General features: G+C 40.5%; 1 protein-coding gene across 3 annotated transcripts in view; it reads left to right on the top strand.

Annotated features, from left to right (window-relative positions):
* VEZF1 (vascular endothelial zinc finger 1) overlaps positions 1 to 20068 on the top strand; it is a 55602-nt gene that overhangs the window by 15595 nt on the left and 19939 nt on the right. For 2 of the 3 annotated variants that reach the window (XM_075195570.1, XM_075195568.1), the window contains exons 3-4: positions 14042 to 14105; positions 16242 to 16428. In XM_075195570.1, coding sequence (XP_075051671.1) covers positions 14042 to 14105; positions 16242 to 16428 — 251 coding nt within the window. The remainder of the gene's footprint in view (positions 1 to 14041; positions 14106 to 16241; positions 16429 to 20068) is intronic. The other variant, XM_075195569.1, reaches the window with a different exon arrangement.

Genomic DNA, 20068 nt, shown 5'->3' with positions numbered 1-20068 from the left:
ACAGTGCCACACAAGAGGTTGGTTTACAAAATAAGGGAACTGGGTCTAGAAATCAAAATTTGTACTTGGATCGAAAACTGGTTAGAGAATAGGGAACAGAGAGTTGTGATAAATGGAACATTTTCTAATTGGTCAAAGGTCTTAAGTGGAGTACCTCAAGGTTCCGTGCTGGGACCACTCCTTTTTAATATATTTATTAATGACCTTGGTGATGGTTTAGAGAGTAAAGTTTCTATTTTTGCAGATGACACTAAACTCTGTAAGGTAATAAAATCAGAGCAAGATGTAGCTTCTCTACAGAGGGACTTAAATAAACTGGAGGATTGGGCGGCTAAATGGAATATGAGGTTTAACACAGATAAATGTAAGGTTATGCATTCAGGGATCAAAAACAAGAACGCAATCTATAAATTAAATGGAATTAATTTGGGAGAATCTATAATGGAAAAGGATTTGGGAGTGCTCGTAGACAGTAGACTTAGCAATAGTGCTCAATGTCAAGCAGCAGCTGCAAGGGCAAACAAAGTATTGGCATGCATAAAAAGGGGCATAGATGCAAGGGAAGACAGTGTAATTTTGCCACTGTATAAATCATTGGTAAGACCTCATCTTGAATATGCAGTACAGTTCTGGGCACCACTCTATAAAAAAGATAATTTGGAACTAGAAAGGGTTCAGAGAAGGGCGACAAAATTGATAAAAGGTATGGAGTCATTAAATTATGAGGAAAGGTTAGCCAGTTTAGGCATGTTTACTTTAGAAAAGAGGCGTTTAAGGGGAGATATGATTGCTATGTACAAATACATTAGGGGTCAATACAGAGCTTTCATGGGAACATTTTACCCCAAGGACCATACACAGGACACGTGGTCATCCCCTAAGGTTAGAGGAGAGGAAATTTCACAACCAGCAAAGGAAGGGGTTCTTTACAGTAAGGGCAGTCAAGATATGGAATTCATTGCCAGGGAAGGTTGTGATGGCAGATTCAATAGATATGTTTAAGAAAGGGTTAGACAAATTTTTAGCGGAAAGGTGTATCCAGGGATACGACCGTTAATTTAAAATAAAGGATAGTAGTGGATATAGGGTAAAAATTGGATTGCAATATTGAGTCTGGGGGGATTTTCAAAATTGAAACAGATGGGCGGTTGCCTACTCTGGATTAATTTCAAATATAAGTGCAGGATCGCAGGAGATCCAAAATAGGTTGAACTTGATGGACTGGTGTCTTTTTTTCAACCTCATCAACTATGTTACTATGTATCTTCTACTAATTAATGTATGAGTACAGTTCCTGGACTGGTCAAATTTTGCAGAACCATGTTACCCTGCAGGAGGGGGGCAATTTTAAAATGCGCAGACAGATTTGGAATTGGGATGGAGTTGTGCTTTGGCTCAATTCTTAACACGACAAATTAAATAAAGTTGCCCATTATTTATGTGCTATATGGACAAGGAGGCGGTATTTTCTTTGCATGTAAAAGAACATTGCATTTGAACCCTTTTATCACAACATGATTTGTCCAGTTACAAATTTACACCTGTTAGCTGCGTTCTCGCCTAAATCTTAATGACTCCCTATGTATTTTCTATTTTTACAAACAATTCACTCAAGTTTTTATAACACGATTTTATTTGATTGTTAACCTTTACATCTTTAGTCTTGCCATGTCAGTATGCACGTTTTATTTGTAACAGTCAGTTCCCAAGGAATGACTCTGTAATGAAGTGCCAGTGTTCTTTCCTGATTTAAACATAATATTTAGAGAGTTTTTGGAACATTCTCCTGTGTGCAGTTTGTGATCCTTCTCATAGTTGATTTTATTTGAACCTAGGAGGTGGTTCAGCTGTTTACTAGAACTAGGCTATATTTATGTAGTTGTATTTGCAGTTTTGAGGTGTGCACCAAAAACAGAATGAGCTGCTTGCTTCTTTAAAAAATATTACATTTATACTGGTAGGTTAATTCGCTGCTATCAAAATTGACCCTAGTCTCTCTAACTGTGTTTATGTTAGGGAATTTAGACTATAAGCTCCAATGGGGGCAAAGACTGATTCGAGTTCTCTGTACAGCGCTGCAGAATTAGTGGTTCTATATAAATAGCTGCTGATGATAAAAATGGTGCTTCAAGCCCCTGAATATAACTGTTGATGGATTTGTGATATTTGTGTGCCTGCACCACCTTTTTTCATTTACAGAAGGTAGCATTTATTTGTGTCATATTTTGAAACCTCAAAGCAGTTCTTATATCTTCTTTTTGGAAAGACCTTTTTTTCTATGGAAATGGTGCAGTTTGTTTGCAAACAGCAGGTAGCCTTTTGTGGTGCTCAGTTGTCCCTTCTGCCAGATTACTTCCCTCTTCTTTTTTATTTATTATTATTTTTTTCCCCCATACCATCCACCTTCACTTTATAATCTGTTTAATGCAAAGCTTTCTGTGTTATGTAAGAGTTGTGGTGCACATAGAAATGGGGGTAGAATTTCTTAAAACGTGTCTCTTTTGCACAGGCTTTCTGTTTTTTTTTTTTTTGTTGTTGTTTTTTTTTTTTATTATTATTTGTAAAAGCTCGCAATGTTGTTCTTAAAAAATTTTTTATGTACTTTTCCTGTGATTGTATATATTGTTGTGCGTTTCTTTTTGTTTTATTCTTTTTTTATTTTATTTACTTGGCTACTTGTAAGAAGGTTGGACAATAATGAATACGTGGCTTAATACGCTCTAGTGCAGCTTGGAAAACATTATACATCCTACTTTCCTATTTCATGTGTTTTTTGTTTTTTTGTCGCCAGTGGTCAAAGTACCTGTAAACCCCTACAGAAATACATCCATGTAGATATGGCCATAGTAGAACAATGAGAGGTCCTTCCAATGGCTGTTAAACGGCAGTTTGTCACAAACTGTCTCATAATGTACAAGAAAGGCTTTCTGTACAAATAATTATAGATACTTATGCCTTTAAAAAACTATTAGTAAAATAAAATGGTGTATGTGATTTTAACATGGCATAGCTTATCATCTATGGAAATAATATCAAGTAACAATATTTTCTCATTTGTTATGTGTTGGTTAGACTAGGGTTGGACAACAAATTTTAATGGTCCCAGACAGCAGAATTCTATATATTTGCTACTGTGTTACTACAGACAGACGCTCACTCCTGCACATAAACCTGTTTTCCAGTGAAGGCTTAACTATTCAGTCTGCAGTACTAGCAGTGTTTTAGAACCATGTAGAAATGCTCTGTGACAGGAATCTTTTCCAAGAGTATTGGCTGACGCATAGAGCAGGCTAGGGGATGGAGAAGATGGGAGGGTGGGTCATATGCTGGTCATCAAGGAGCATTTCTTAGTCTCTATAGAAACCTAATGTACAGGATTTTTCCAGTCCTATTTTAATCTAAGCACAATTTTATTTTTCATGTACTTAATTTTGTTTTTTTCTAAGTGAATGTTATGTTGCACTTTCATAATTGGGATTTCATTTGGGTCTTGGTACTTTAAGTTTTAGGATGGTTTTTATTTTGATAATTCAGAGCCCAGACTGTCTTTCCAAACGTACTTGATAACTGCTTGTATTTTTCCACAAAATAATAATTTGATTAAAAAGGGGTCAAATAAATGTGGAATTATTATTTTAGGCAAGCACTTCTTGATCAAGATATGATGTGCTTTGGTGTCATTTTGAGATCCACCACTCTCTGTATGTCACCCAGGGCTACAAAACACCAGCATTTTGTAAGTAAAAAATTGTAGCATTTAATATTTGCATTTGTACTTTTTGGATTCCTGTCAGAAAAGCCTTTAACACAGTGGTGGCCAACAGGTGGCTCCTTTATGTTGCCTATTTCTGCTTTAACAGCATATCATGAGCATTTTGCAGCTCTTCACATAAAATGACCAGTTAAAGGGTAGAGTACTTTTTAGCTTGTAATAAAATGCATTATTTAATAATTAAGGCATTTACACATAGAAGTAAATGAATACTCTGAACTAGTAGTTTGTAGAGTGTAAAAAGTCTGAAGTTACCAAGTGTTGCATTTAATAACTAAGTTTTAGTTACTCATTTAATGGTACCTTTACCGTTAACATTACAGCTATGAAATACATATGAAGGGAGTTGAGGGTGGCTGATTATTATATACAACCAGCAAAATAACTGCACTTTTATGACTTGTAACACAGCTAAAAATCCAAAATCTAATTTTTTTAAAAAACATTTTTTAAATCCGTTTACCTATACAAGACCTTTTATAAACATAATGGCGTTTATTTGACATAAGCCTTTCTAAAACAAATATTTTTTCTTTTTTATGTTGTCCTGTAGCATAATTGTTAGATGAACCTGGTATCTAGTTGTGCATATGGGAGACTAAAATATATTAATTGGATAGTTGATATTGCTACAAAATACTATTAAGGAGAGCGGTTTCTCTTCTTACTATAGCTCCATAGGTTATATAATATAACTTACGACAAATCATGTGATCGGCTGTACTCCGTTTACATTTTTGATACTGCATGATTTGGATGAGGTAAACTTTGATATTTAACTATATTTCTCTTACATAACCATTTGGGGGACACTGCTCTATGGGATATAGAGGGCGCTGTGCGTGAGTAAGGCACCCAAAAAAGTAAACACTTGTCTAACCTGCTCCCCTCCTTTCAATGCCCCCTGGACAGTCACCATCAGTTTTTATTTTAGTGCCTACAGAATAGGTCACATTTTTATTTTATTATATTTTACACTTAGTGGTGGTAACTGTGTGAACACTGTGGTTGTGGGGAGAGCACAGATGGTGCTTTTTAGCCGCTTCCCCCACCTAGAGAGGTGACCGTGGCCCTAGCTGTTAACTCATAAAACATCATCATCATTTATTTATATAGCGCCAACATATTCCGTAGCGCTTTACAATTGGGGACAAACATAATAAACCAATAAACAAACTGGGTAAAACAGACAAAGAGGTGAGAAGGCCCTGCTCGCAAGCTTACAAACAGGTGGGCCGCTGCAGCAGTTCAAGTCTCCCCATACAAAGGGTGAGACAGATGCCTGCGGTCACACAGGGCAGGCACCAGTTTAGAACGGAGGCTGACTACAATGATGGACATTTCAGCTGCTGGGCAAGAAAATCTGGTAGGAAGTTGTATAGAACACCGCTTTCACCAGTTTAAAACAAGCGCCATTTTACAGGGCTTATTTTGGGAGGAGGTGCTTTACTGGGGGAGGTAACACCTCCCATTTTGCCAGGCTTTTCCCTCTCTGTACAGCACGCAATTTCCCAATGCTCCCTCAGCCTTTGCAATGCTTGGAGACAATATCTCTGGAGGGGAAACTTATCGGTCTCTGCATGTGTGATGATGTATACTGTCACTGTTTTTCATGCTAATGGATATTGAGTGAATTTCATTCCTTTACTGTAATTTCTTTATAAAGCCTCTCTATTTAGTGGGCGCTAACACACACACACGCACACACACATATTATTGTGTTGGTGCACTTCTGCAGATTGTGTGTGTATAATCTGTTAGATAACTCTCTGTTATAGACTGTTTTCTACAGTGTCTCTCGTGTTTTTTTTCCTTCTCTTTTCTATATTGTCAGAAAGAGGGAAAAGTTCCAAGTCTAAGGCTACAGGAACCAGCTCGGTGGTATATTTCACCGGTTCAGGTGTCAAACAAAACTACCTAGTGGACAGTCAGACCCGGATGCCCAGTGCGTGACTTGCTAGTCTAAATGCCTGGTCCCACACTTGTCTGGGAACTCATCCGAAATGGTGGAGCCGGTCTGGGCTAGAGAACTGGCAAAGTCCATTACGGAACTTAGACGAGTCACTACACTGTCTGAAACAGTTGTTTGTGCTATCTTTTCTACTTTTTCCCTTGGGACTCAGTCTCTGAATGCCCTTCCCTTGGGACAGGCATCTCAGCGAACCCTTGGCGCTGTAGTGGCATCCAATGAACTCCCGTGGATACAGAACCTGCAAAGGTAAGTCCAGGGACTGGTTAGAGTTTCTTCCTCACTGGAAAAGATGTTTGAGACTTCTTCCTCTGGTAGGCAGCATTAGCGGCAATTGCAGACCCAGGTCCTGAAGCTGCTAGAATCGGACACAGACCCCCTCCCTTCAGGAGGAGGGTGAAATTTAGGATGACTCATGTATTATAGGTAGAACAGGTGACCCCCTCAGGCTTCCCTGTTTAAATGGAAAAAGAAACAAGCAGCTTCTTTTCCACAATTGTCAGAGATTTGGGGGGAGGCCAGATTGAAACCAGATAGCCGATACCAGACACCTAGAAGATTTTGCCTCTTACCCTTTTCCAGAAATGGATGTTGCATCTTGGCAAACTCACCCAACTGTGGATGATCCCATTGCGTATTTGGCTACATCCACCATCTTTCCTCTTCTGAGTGCTGCTAACTTGAAAGACAGCACAAATAGGAAATGTGAAGGGATTTTAAAATCCATTTTTTTGGCTTCTGGTGCTTCCCTCCACCCTGTAGTGACAGCATGGGTAATCAAAGCTGTGGAGAAATGAACCATTGCTGATTGAATGCCAGTGATGGTATTCAATCTGGTGTGCCTAGAACTGAAATCTCCCCCTGGCAGACCATATTAAATATGCTGCTAATTTCTTGGGAGGCGTGGTCCTTGAGGCAGATCAGGGATTGTCCCGAACTTCATATCTGGCAGTGGCGGCTAGGTGCACGCTTTGGCTCAGATCTTGGGAGGCGGATGTCAAATCCAAGAAAGCCATGGAGTCAATGTCTTATGATGGCTCAGTGCTATTTGATCATGTCTTAGATAAGTTAATCTCTCAGGCCAGTGGAGGAAAGAGGTTTTTCTTCCAGTTGCTGCATCCAACTCTAAGGGCAAACTGTTTTTCTCCTTTCGCCTTGTCGGAAGCACTAGGGGGGTGGCCACAAAAGGTCTCTGCTTGGCCCCTCAAATGTCCCAACAAACAGCCTTCCTTTCTCCTTCCCACGGCCAGAACTTCTGTTTTGGGGGCACGTCTCCTCTTTCTGCTGGACCACTGGTTCAGTTCTTCTACAGATACCTGGAGAAGGGGTCTGGTGGACAGGGGTTACATCCTAGATTTTTTTTTCATGCCACTCTGCTGTCAAGAGACAAGGCCAGGAGAGTGGCCCTTCAGGGGGCCTTTCAGTCCCTAATGGTGTCAGGAGTGATTGTTCCGTAGGAGCAGTGGGGTTTGGGATATTACTCGGACCTCTTTCTGGTACATAAAAACAGATTTGTCTTTCCGCCCCATTCTGAATCTTAAATCCCTCAACAACCATTTCAGACTGGAATCCATACGTTCGGTAATCAACTCTATGGAACGAGTTCCTGATGTCTGTGGATATTAAGGATGCATATCTTCACATACCCATATGGGATGGCCATCAGAACCTTCTCAGTTTTGGAGTGGACGCCTGTCGTGTCGCTTCCAATTCAGGGCTCTACGTTTTCGTCTAATGACCGCATCGTGGATAGTCACGTTTACATCAGCAGGAAGTTACAGTCCTGCCGTACCCCGACAATCTCTTGATTGAAGCAGGCCGCCTTTTGTCTCGCCTGCACTTGACAGTGGAAAGTCTGTCATCACACAGCTGGGTCATCACCTTTAAAAAGTTCAGCCTGATTCCTACCCAACGCATGGTTTTCCTGGGTCTCTTGTTTGACACCATGGGGTAAATTTTATGAAGCTGCGGGTTTGAAAAAGTGGAGATGTTGCCTATAGCAGCCAGTCAGATTCTAGTTATTTAGTACATTCTACAAAATGACAGCTAAAATCTGATTGGTTGCTATAGGCAACATTACACGTTTTCAGACCCGCAGCTTGATAAAGTTTTTCCCAAGTGTCAAAAGGTCCTCTTATCTCAATACAAAATTCGGACAATTCCGCACCAGGTGAGGACATTGATATGTCTCAGACGTGTCTCCATCGTTCAGTGGATGAAGCTGATGGCACTCATGGTGTCTTGTTTCCAGGCAGTGCAGTTTCCTCGCTTCCATTCACGGCCCATCCCTTTTCAGTGTGGAATTCAACCACAGTGACGACAGACGCCAGTCTCTCTCGGCCTTGAGTGCGGTGACTCTGAAGCTCTGTCTGCAAGGGCTCTGGACCCGGGAGGAGGTAAAGGTCTGGACCCGGGAGGAGGTGAGGGCTACCCATCAATGTCCTCGGGTTACAGGTGGTCTTAAGTGCCATGGTCCAAGCACAGTCCCTGCGGAGGCACAGGCCTATTCGGGTACAGTCTGACAATGTATGTCTGGCATATATCAAGCACCAATGGGGGAACTAGAAGCTCCCTTGTCATGAAAGAGTCTGCCAGCATCATGCATTGGGTGGAATAGCAGGTTCCGGCCATTTCAGCGTCTTTATACCAGTGGTGGACGATAGGGAAGCCTACTGCTTGAGTCGGCATGTCATTTACCCCAGGCAATGGTCCCTCCACCTGGAGTTGTTCACTCAGGTTGTTCGCAGGTGGGGTCAGCCATGATGGTCTATCAACTACACTGCAAAGTGGACAAGTATTGTGTCAGAACACTGGATCCTCAGTCATCCTTAGTGGACGCCATGACTGTTTCCTGTGATTACAGACTGGTTTACATATTTGCTCCAATCTCAATGTTGCATCAGGTGTTGAAAAAAGCAGAGCGCAAAAGGGTTTCCATGATTCTTGTAGCTCCCAACTGGCAGAGGCGGTCATGGTATGAAGATCTTCTTGCCATGACTGTAGATCCATTTTGGAGACTCCCTCTCAGGGAGGATCTTCTCAGCCAGGGTCTATTTTTCCATCAGGATAAAGCTTCAGTGGCTTTGACGGCCTGGCGGTTGAAGCCTTGATTCTTAAACAAAAAGGCCTCTCAGACAAGGTCATCCTGACCATAATTAGAGCTAGAAAACCAACTTCTTCTAGCAGTTACTATCCGATCTGGAAGACGTACGTTGGTTTGTGTGAAAAGCAAGGGGTTCCCACTTCTTCCTTCCATCTAGATCGGGTTTTGGCATTCCTCCAGGATGGTCTGGACAAGGGCTTGAGATTGGCGTCTCTTAAGATCCAGGTTTTGGCTGTGTCCGTTTACTTCGAGAAGACTGGTTTTGATGCCAGGCGTCTACACTTTTCCCCAGGGGGTCCTTCATGTTCAACAACCCTTTTTGTTCCTCTAGTGGTGCAGTGGGACCTAAATTTGGTTCTTACGACATTGCAGAAGGTTGCCTTTTGAACCATTGGAGTCTGTTTAATTGAAGCGTCTTACATGGAAGGTTTTTTTCCTTACTGGCAATTTCCTCAGCCAGACGTGTTTCTGAGCAGGCAGCTCTGTCTTATAGGTCACAGCTTCTCCTTTTTCATGCTGAGTGGGAGGTTTTGTGTAATGAGCCCTCTTTTCAGCCTAAAGATTTCATGTCAACCAGAATATTGTGATCCCGGCGTTACCTCAGGATTCGCAATCTAGCATTCATATCTCCTTCCCTTGGTTGTGGATCGTAAGGCTTCAGTTCGGAAGACAGTCTTAGTTTTATACGATGTCTGGAAGCGTGGCTGGTCGGTCCCTATACAAACTGTCACCAGATGGATTTCTGCAATTATTCGTAAGGCTTATCTCGTTGGGCTGATCTCCAGTTCTCGACGGTCTTACTGCTCACTCCATTAGATCGGTTAGTGCCTCCTGGGCAGCGCAGCACGGGGCCTTAGTCGAGCGGCTACTTGGTCTTCCGTCCACACGTTTACCAGATTCTATTGCTTTCATGTCTTTGCTTCCAAAGACGCTAGTTTTGAACTTTAAGTTTTACGCTCCGCTCGGACACTGCGCTCCTACACCCTCTTTTTTTTTTTTTGACTGCTCTGTTGTATGTGGCTTCGTTCGTGAGGCTTTGTTAATAAATGACGGTATCTGTCGAGGGTGCATAGAGGAAAGGGTAGCATGATTGACAAGCGTTTGTTTTATGGTGTTAGAAAGTTTTGTGACAATCATTTGGGTAATGTTTGAATAGTTAGTATTAAGTAAGATGGACTTCATTAGGGTATATAACATTACTGTAACCGGGTCCCCTGAGTATCAGCTGCCGCACGAGTGTGGTGGCCATCTTGAAATGGTCTCCAGCACCGGAATGCTTAATACCCGGCACCGTAGGGCTTAAAGTACCAGCGCTAGGCGCCGTCGGCACAAGCAAGTGTTAAAATCTTTTAAATGTAAATAAAAACGTATTTTAAGATGTGCGCGGCAGCGCTGGGTGGGTGGCGCTAGGCGCCGGGGAGTGTAAAAGTGGAATTTAAACATTTACATGCATTTTTATTTTGTGTCCGTACCGGCGTGCAGCACCAGAGGGGTAAACTCCCAGTGCTAGGCCCTGGGAGTGTAACTATGTATATTTTAAATGTATATGTGTAAAATAAAGAAATAGTATTTACCCTGTGCTGGGGTTGCAGAGGCAGCCCTGGATCCCCTCACCCTCCGGCAGCCAGCTTCAGTGGCTGCTGGGAGGACTTAACAACCAGCCTTCTGGAATCAAAAATAGGTCCAGGAGGTGCAGCGCCTCCTGGGGGTCCCAGGATGCCAAGTCCCTAGTTGGAGCTCAAAGAGCTTCAACCAGCGACAGGGCAGGGACTGGTGCCCCGAGATCTGGCTGTTCTCCCCTGGTACTATTTTCGGCGAGGAAGCAGAGCAGAGCCCGACCCTGGAGCAGGGTCCCTGGAAGTGACTTTGGCTGGAAGATTTAAAAGATAAATTTCTCGCCCCAGACAGAGAGGCACCAGGGGAGGAGAGTGGGCTGAGCCCCCTCTCCCTGGCAGCTCGTGGACAGGGGTGAAGTATACCCCACCTGCCACTAGCAGCAATGTTAAAGGTGTTAAACCTCTCTGGGTTGATTCACGTGCAGGCTGCATGAATCAACCCAGATTGGTTAAAGGGGCAGGAGGATGGATTACCTCCTTCTAAGACTAGTCTCTAAATGTGTATAAAAAGGCTCTGTTTTCTATTAAAAGTTGTTTTTCTAGTCTCCTCTGACCTGATCACTGGTACCTTTTTAACCAGTGAAGAGCAAATAAACATCAAAGAACTGCTTGGAAACTTCTCTATGCTGATTCCTGTGACCAACAGATTACACCCAACTCTAATCTGTTCCTGGGTGTTCTGACATTTGGACCCAGCATCCAGTACCACCGCTCTGCCCGCTACCCAACAGCTTTGGCTAGGGGGGATCCATCTACAGCGCAACCCTGATCCATAGGAAGAGGTCAGGAGTACCATCCCAGGTACACCAGTAAATGGATACACCCGCAGCGTCAGTTACATGAAAGAAACCCGATGCCGGTAAGGAGTCCAGTGGTGGCAGCATTGTAAACTCCTCCTACTGCGGCAGGAGGGTGCACTTGGAATAATGAAAGGGAACCGTGGCAATGTAAGTCCAGCCCTTTCCCAGCAGCAACAGACAGGGTTTCGTAGGCGGTCCATCCTGTCACAGTTACTTTGTATACACTGAAGGTCCTACATAGGACAGAAACGTTGATGGTTAAATAAAGTACACTTTAGAATCTCGCCTAATTTACAAGTCCTGAGTGTGCTGTTTCTTGCTGGTTGTGGATAAAAGAATCTTAAACAGTTCCAATAACGTGTCACTCATGCTGGATTTCTGATATATATGAATTTTTACTGTATGGCTTTATTGCATTGAAGAGTTAGCTATATAGACGTGTACAATTAACCACAATTAAGCCATTCAACATTTAATTAATGTGTATCCACTTTTACATGCCTGAAAGATTATCCTGAACAAATGATTATGGCCCCTTAGTTTTTTTTTCTTCAAAATACACCAAACACCTTTTTATTTGAGAAAAGCCCATTGCTTAGTTTTATGTATTGCAATTAATCCTGTGCTCTTGTCATCTCTGTACAGTTAGCTGTAAACTATGAAAGTATAAAACTTCTCAAATTAGAATAAAAAAATTACCCAATCCTGATACCTTTTGAGCTCATTTACACAAGCACCTGTACAAAATGCATAGGCAAGAAATCAGAGGGGAATTGCTGCCGCCATAGTAGTTATGGATATGTCGCACAACATTTTGTTCTTTACTTTTTTTTTGTTTGGAAATGAATGTGCTAAAAAAAAAAAAAAAAAAAAGGTTCACAAATCTGCTAAACGCAAAGGCCTTTTTGTCTTCAAAAGCAAGCAGATGCACTGTTTGCTTGTGTTCCGTTTGCTTTTCAGGTATTACATTTAAATAACTGTTTTGTTGAAACTACTGCATTCTGTGTAGAGTAATGCATAAAACAACAAGATGTCTGTAACAATAGTTATGGAAGAAAGTTTATCATAAGGTTACAATATCACTTTAAAAAGTTTTATTGAATAATTTGTAAAATGTCATAATCTGTACTATATTTTCATATTTTCAAGAGCAGTTTATATCCCATTACCCACTATAAAACAACATGCTCTCCCATCTTTATGTGTAGTTCAGATTTTGCCTAAGGGGCCATGAAATAAAATTGTTATAAATAAACAGAAGTTAAATAGGAATTGGTTAAAAAAAAACAAAAACATTTTGAAAGCATTTTCTATACTGTGACACCATGGGTAAAATTGGTTAGCCAACTTAGGTTGTTATTGTTAATTGTTGTTCACTTTAGTTACCACACTTATCAATGTGTCCGCTACAAAGTATAAAATATTTCCAATTAAGGGGTGTGACTGGATCACTGATAAATAACTCCTGGCATAAATTTATTTAAAGGAATTAGCGCAGTGCGCTTATTTATGTAATTGCCAATGCACTTATTTTTGATATTGTGTATATTTTGAGATAGGAAATCGTTATTTCTGAGACCAGGGTAGAAAATTTGTTTTTCTGTTTTTAGCCTAATTTCTGATGTATATATCTGATACAATAAGACTTTGTGGATGGAGGTCTTTTGTGTATTGGGATGTGTTTTGGATGGAAGTGTCATTGTTTGGGGTTTGTAAGGTTGCTAGTGGAAACCTCCAATTAGGCATATGGGGAGGGAGTCTGATAGCAGGAAATGCTCTGGCCAAAGACCCAGCAGGGGGTCGTTACTCTGTTCACAATGTTCAGAAAGGTTTGAACACTGACAAAAGGCCACAGAGTGTGATTCAGGACATCACAGCGGTTCTAGAATTTCACAGATAAGTGTAAATATTATTAGCTTTGCAATGCATGTAGATCTATTTTGGTACACAGGTTACATCCTGATTCTAAAAATAGCCTGTGTTTAAACTGTATGAAAGGCACTGGCTTGTATTGAAATCTTGTTCTTCTTGTTTCTAACCTGATCACTGGTACCTCCAACCAGTGTGAGAGCAAATAAACATCTTGCTTCAAAGACCTGCTCGGAAACATCTTCAATATTCCTGTGACCCGCATATTAGAATCTAATCTAATCCGTTCTCAGGCTGTTTCTGAGGTTGGACTCAGCTTTTCTGGTACCACCGCTCTGCCTGTTACCCTGCAGCCCTGGTCAGTGTGATAGGCCAGGGGGAACCCATCCACAGCAACCCTGATCTATAGGAAGAGGTCAGGAGTACCAGCCAAGGTACACCAGCAACGAGATACGCTAGCAGCGTCACTTACCCAAAAGAAACCCGATTCTGGATGCCTGTATAGGAGTCCAGTGGTGACCGCATTTGTAAGCCTCTCTTACTGCGGCAAGAGGGTGCATTTGGGTTAACGGGACCGGTGGTAAAGTCCAGCCGGTTCCCAGCAGCAACAGACAGGGTGGTATAGACGGTCCATCCTGTCACAAGGGGGAACTTCAATTAATATCAAATTACCATATGCCAGATCTTCTCTTATCTTTCCTCACCCCAGTATGGATTTCAGTACAGTATGTGTGCACAGGAGCACATTGTGCAAATCTCCAGCGGCAGTTTGTGATTAATTACATTTCCTGCTAAGTGTTTTTTGTTGGTTTTTTTTTTTGCTTGTTTTTTGGGGGTTTTTCCACATGGAATTTAAGACATGTCTTTCATTAAATATATAAATGTTTTGTGTTTTTCTTTTTTTTCCAACAGACCTGATCATTTAAGTTGTCACGTGAAGCATGTGCACTCTACCGAAAGACCCTTCAAATGCCAAGTACGTTAACCTAAAATATATAACTGCTAAACCAATGTTTTGTACAATGGGGTTGCAAATCAAAATCATAGAAAATGCCCGTTTTGAAACAACTTGCTTCTATGTAGATTGGATAACTATTTATGAATTAAAAGTTTTTAGCACTTTAAATTTTTTATCTTGGAACACAATATTTTGTAATGTATGTTTCTCATGTACAAATGTAATGGTTTACACCTCTATGGTCACGCCTATTTTCATGGTTTTGCACGAATTCCATTTTACCAGGAATCTATCCAATCAAACTATTTTACTCATGCGCTACAGAAAATTTGAAAAATCGCCAAGAAATACAATCCTCCCCCTTTAATTCTTGCAATTCCTACTTTTTCATAGTTGTATGAACAAAATTAACAGAAATGTGTTTTAATAATTCTTCCAAGTATAGCAATTATCCAATATGTTAACTTTCAATCAAGCTTCCCCTCCTTTTCTAGAATGATTTATTGAATGGCTTTATTTAAAGAAGTTATATTCCAAAATATTTTTCATTAGAAATGATGTAGCTAATTTAAGGTGGATTTATTCTTTTTCTTTTGAAGGTGAAAACAGATTAACTAAATGACACAGAATTCAAGCCTTTTCTCCCTACAGTGCGATGGAAGACATGTATTCCTAATGTACAGACAAATATAAAAACAATTTTACTTCAGCTTCACAAAAAAAGATAAAATTTACTACATTCATATTGTACTTTATTTTTAGAATATCCATGAACAGAACATATCTTACAAACACACCATTCTTGCAAACTCGTGATCATACTTCAAGCATACTTGCCCACTCTCCCCGAAAGTTCAGGAAACTCCTGTTTTCTGGGTAGGTCTCCGTAACACCCTGGGAGAGCAGGCCATTCTCCCTCATCCAGCCCACTTCCTAGTGAAGTGGGCAAGATTGGGTCCTACATGACATAGCCCTATCCTCTTGACCTAATGAGACAATCGTGAAACTGCGCCGTGGGGGCATGGCCAAAATAACACCATTTGTGCCACCTCACATTCCCCCGCAGTCGCTCCCTGAGGGGACAAAAGAAAAATGTTGGCAAGTATGACCTCAAGATAGTTTTACAATGACTATGCAGCAGTTATTTCATATACACTCAACTTTATTTTAATGATCCTAATATTCTGTGGCTTTGCTGAACATTGATTTGTATGGCATGGCATTAATCATGGAAAATACACATACCTAGGTCTGAACAAATTTCTTAAGTTAGGTGGCATAAATTTTGTAAGGCGAAATTTATGGTGCAAACAGTACAGCAATACTAGATATTAGGGGTGTTAATGCAAAATTGATTATTCAGCTCGGGTATTGTCCAATATTAAACGGTAGCTATGTTTTCCTCACACTATGCCAGCAACAGTACTCCACATACCAGCCTGTACTCACATTGAATCCGTTATGGTTCCCCACATAACAGCTGCACCAGCAACTCCACACACAGACGTGCTGTAGATAATACCAGTGTCCCCACAGGACACAAGCAGCGCCAAATATTAAGCAGTATACCTTCACGAGTGATTCTGCATACCAGCCAGTGTCCAAACAAAATATCAGCACCATTGCCTCCAAATTGTTCTGCACTGTCTGCCCTCAGGTTACATGAACACTGCTTTGTACCTCCATAGCTGCTTCCAGCATTTAAGAAAAGCTAGTCCACACTAGTATATTATGTCTGCACCAGGTATCCAGAGCTAAGGTCCGCTATTACCGGCTGCTGGTTAAATGAAGGAGGGTATGTTTGTATGTCAAAACAAATTGCCAGGTTTGTCACTAGGATGATGATGATAAAAAAAAAAAATTGTCAACCTTGCGAGCAGTATTTTGTCCAGGCCCTCATCTCTTTATAATATCATTACAATTCTAAGCAAGCTGAAACTTGCCTTAAATCCTTTGGATTTGTGGGAATATCCTAATTGCCTGTTCGATTAAGGATGGCTTAGTTCATACAGGAGTGGTGGTGGTCAGGATGTTTTAGAGAGATTGAGTTTCTTTGGCTTCTAATAATTCCTAAAGAGCTCTTTAATGGTTCAAGATGTCTGCCTGTTTCCAGACACTTTAATGAGATATGTGTGTTTTTGTGTTCTCTTCCAGACATGTACTGCTGCCTTTGCCACAAAAGACAGGCTGAGGACACACATGGTGCGCCATGAGGGAAAGGTGTCTTGTAATATCTGTGGCAAACTTCTTAGTGCAGCCTACATCACTAGTCACCTAAAGACACATGGCCAAAGTCAAAGTATTAATTGTAATACATGTAAGCAAGGTAAAAAGTTTCAAGGTAAATATTTGTTTTTGTTTTTTTAATCTTTAATACTCTCTGATACTCTTAATTGGGGATCTTCCACCTAATTACATAAATTATAAAAAATTATCATCATTAACATTGCCCAAATCACTGAAGTAGAATTTGTTGTCATTAGACAGCCAAGTGTTCTCTGTTTTTGTATAATTCATTTTATTGTATATGTGTTTTATATAGAATTTAATTATGTAGTGGTCGAAGTGGCCAGGTATACAGTGGTATGCCATACCTCCACCTCTACTGCTTTGACTGTAAAACTATCAAATTTCATTCACTTATGCAAAAAATCATGTAGACCTGGTCAAGAGGTTAATTTATTCAGACCAAACCCAAGAATGAGGAAGAAATGAGATCTAAATGACTGACACTGGAATAATTGTTGGTACCATACCCAGGTTTGAGTACCTCAGAAGCTGCTGATCTCCTGGGATTTTTACAAACTATTATGGTGCGCAAAACATTAAGTGAGCGGCAATTCTTTGTGTGAAAACCAGTTGTCATGGGAGGGGTCAGATAGGAATGACCAGGCTGGGTCAAGCTGAAAGGAAGATGACAACTCAAATAACCATGTGCTACAGCAGCGGTATGCAGAAGAGCATCTCTGAACGCACAGCATGTTGAACCTTGACATGGATGGGCTACAGCAGCAGAAGACCCCACCCGTATGTCAAGGAAACAAGCTGCTGAGGCTACAGTGGGCACAGGCTCCTCAAAACTGGACAGTTGAAGATTGGGGGGAAAATGATGCATTGTCTGAGGAATCTTGATTTCTGCTTGTACATGCAGAGAATTTGGTGTAAACAGCATGAATCCTTGGATCCATCCTGCCTGGTGCCAGTGGTGCATGCTTCTGGTGATAGTGTAAAGGTGGGAGGGATGTTTTCTTGGCACACATTAGGCCCCTTAATACCAATTGAACATTGTTTACATACCGCAGCCTCCCTAAGTATTGTTGCTCACCATGTACATTCCTTTGGGACCACAGTGTTCCCATCTTCTATTCCAGCAGAATAACGTGCCATGACACAAAGCACACATCATCTCAAGCTGGTTCCATGACTGAGTTCAGTTTACTCCAATGGCATCCACAGTCACCAGACCTTAATCCCATAGAACAACTTTGGGATGCAGCGGAACAGAAGATGCACAGCATGAATGACAAAATTGCAGCAACTGCATGAAGCTATCATGTCAACAAGAATATCCAGCACCATGTTCAATCCATCTCGCAAAAAATTCAGAATTCTCTGGGGCAAAGAGGGGGTCCTACCCCACCATGGGCCAATGAGTGTGTGTGTGTGTGTGTGTGTGTGTGTGTGTGTGTGTGTGTATATGTATTTGTACATATAATATGTGTGTGTGGGGGTATATATATGTGGGTATATATATATATATATATATATATATATATATATATATATATATATATATATATATATATCACAATACAAGATATAAATATGGCGCTTGAAGCATATACCAGTACACAAATTTTAGTCCAACAAAAAGTCCATATTCTTCTTAAAAGTACACTCCCCATGTACAGGTGGCTGCCAATCCTCGTTTCGCTAAGCGTTGTTGCATGGAAATACCTGTAGAAAAAAGATGGAGGAGGAGGCGCACAATAGTGTAGTACAATAATATAAATGGAGTCATACACGAATCCACAGTGGGACTTTAGCACCAGTGATGAGGAAACTAGAGACCAAAAAATATATATCACCCACGTGATATGATAGGGGTGTATATGTATCAAACATGGATATTTCACAGCATAGGACAAGAGTATATTCAATAACAAGTCCCTCAGCATAAATTAAGGGTCACCCAATCCACATGTATACGGGTGTATGCGTACCAGAAATAAAAACTTTTTCGCTTATCTGTAATGATGTTCCATAGACAGCACGATCAGGTCACATTCTCTTTATTGCCAAATCATAAGGCAAAGAAGTCCTCAAATGACAAAGATAAACAAAGGACCAACGGTGTAATATCTCAAAAATACACTTTATTAAAAAAGGTAGCCATTTACATGTCTAGTAGCAGATATTAAGCCTCTCTGGACAGGACCACCTTTCAATAAGTTAAGAACAGCAACAGCACAGCAAGTACTCAACGCGTTTCGTCTACAATAGCAGACTTCATCAGGAGAAAATGAATTGTAATCAGCTCTCTTAACGGCGTTCATAGAAATAGTGCGCCGCGCCATTTTGCGCGTGCGCACTCTAATCCAGAAGTTCGCCGACTGCGCTTGCGCACCGGCAGCTGTCCATCATACAGCTAGTGCTCAGTTGCGCATGCGCCAAGACGGCTATTGTTCTGAAAACAGATGTCCACCGGCGGACTTTAAGATATTATTTTCTAAATGTCAAATGCACAGAGAACTTATCAATATATATCAATAACGGCAAGTATGCCGTTATCACTAAGCAGATATTAGTAAAAATGTTAGAAAACACGTAACTCATACATACACAATCACTGCATACTGCAGCTAGTGCTCAGTTGCGCATGCGCCAAGACAGCTAATTGCTCAGACAACAGATGTCCACTGACGGACTTAAAGATATTATTTTCTAAATGTCTACTACACAGGAAATCTATCAATATATATCAATAGCGGCAGTTGTGCCGTTAATACTAGACAGATAAGTTTAAAAATGTTAGAAATCACGTATTTCATATATACGTAATCACTGCATACTAAAGCAGTGTATCAGTATAGATCCACTATACATTAAGTTCGGACTCCAAATATCCAACAAAAAAACTAATTAAGATAACACTAATTATACCAGATGACTAGTTACTAGAGGTGCCAGACATCTTACATAGTCAATCCAATAAGGAGATTAACATGAGTCTAGGCTAAATAAACTCCTATAGTAATATAAAATATAATATTACTCACTATATAAAACCCATAGCAATCTATTAAAATATATATTAGTTCTATCAGTAGACCCAATGGTCATATTCCACCATAATGAGATTTAAATATAGCACTGAATACAAAGGGAAGATAATCACAAAAAGGGGGCAACCTCAAATCCCTCATTGAGTCCAAGAGGTGATAAAGTATTGAGCGTATAGATCCAATACATTTCTCGCTGTGCGAGCTTTTTACCTAAATCGCCACCTCTTGGGCCTTGAACCACATGTTCTATTGCCAAAAATTTTAAATGCTTTGGATCTGATTGATGTACCTCTAAAAAATGTTTTGATACAGAATGACCAACAATCTTATTCTTAATGTTCCTTATATGCGGTTATATTGCGAAAACGGAATATTCGTCTTACATTTTCTTAAATGGCAACTCTTAAAATGTAGATAACTATTGGCATCAACTTCTTTAAAAAAGTTTTTGGTAATGACCTTATTATCCTGCTGCATTAAGATAAGATCCAAAAATTCCACCTGGAAAGGGTGAAACTTAGCTGTAAACCTTAGATTAAACTCATTGCCATCAAGATCACTTAGAAATTCTTGCAAAGATTCACTACTACCTTCCCAAACCATAATTATGTCGTCTATATACCTCTTATAAAACTTAATATTGACATTATATTTCTCAGATTGGTAGATCGATCTTTCCTCCCATTTTCCCATAAA

The sequence above is a fragment of the Mixophyes fleayi genome, chromosome 2, assembly GCF_038048845.1.
Source record: "Mixophyes fleayi isolate aMixFle1 chromosome 2, aMixFle1.hap1, whole genome shotgun sequence".
NCBI classification, from domain to species: Eukaryota; Metazoa; Chordata; class Amphibia; order Anura; family Limnodynastidae; genus Mixophyes; species Mixophyes fleayi.
Note: the sequence above shows the minus strand (reverse complement) of the source record. Positions and strands in the feature narration are given on the sequence as shown.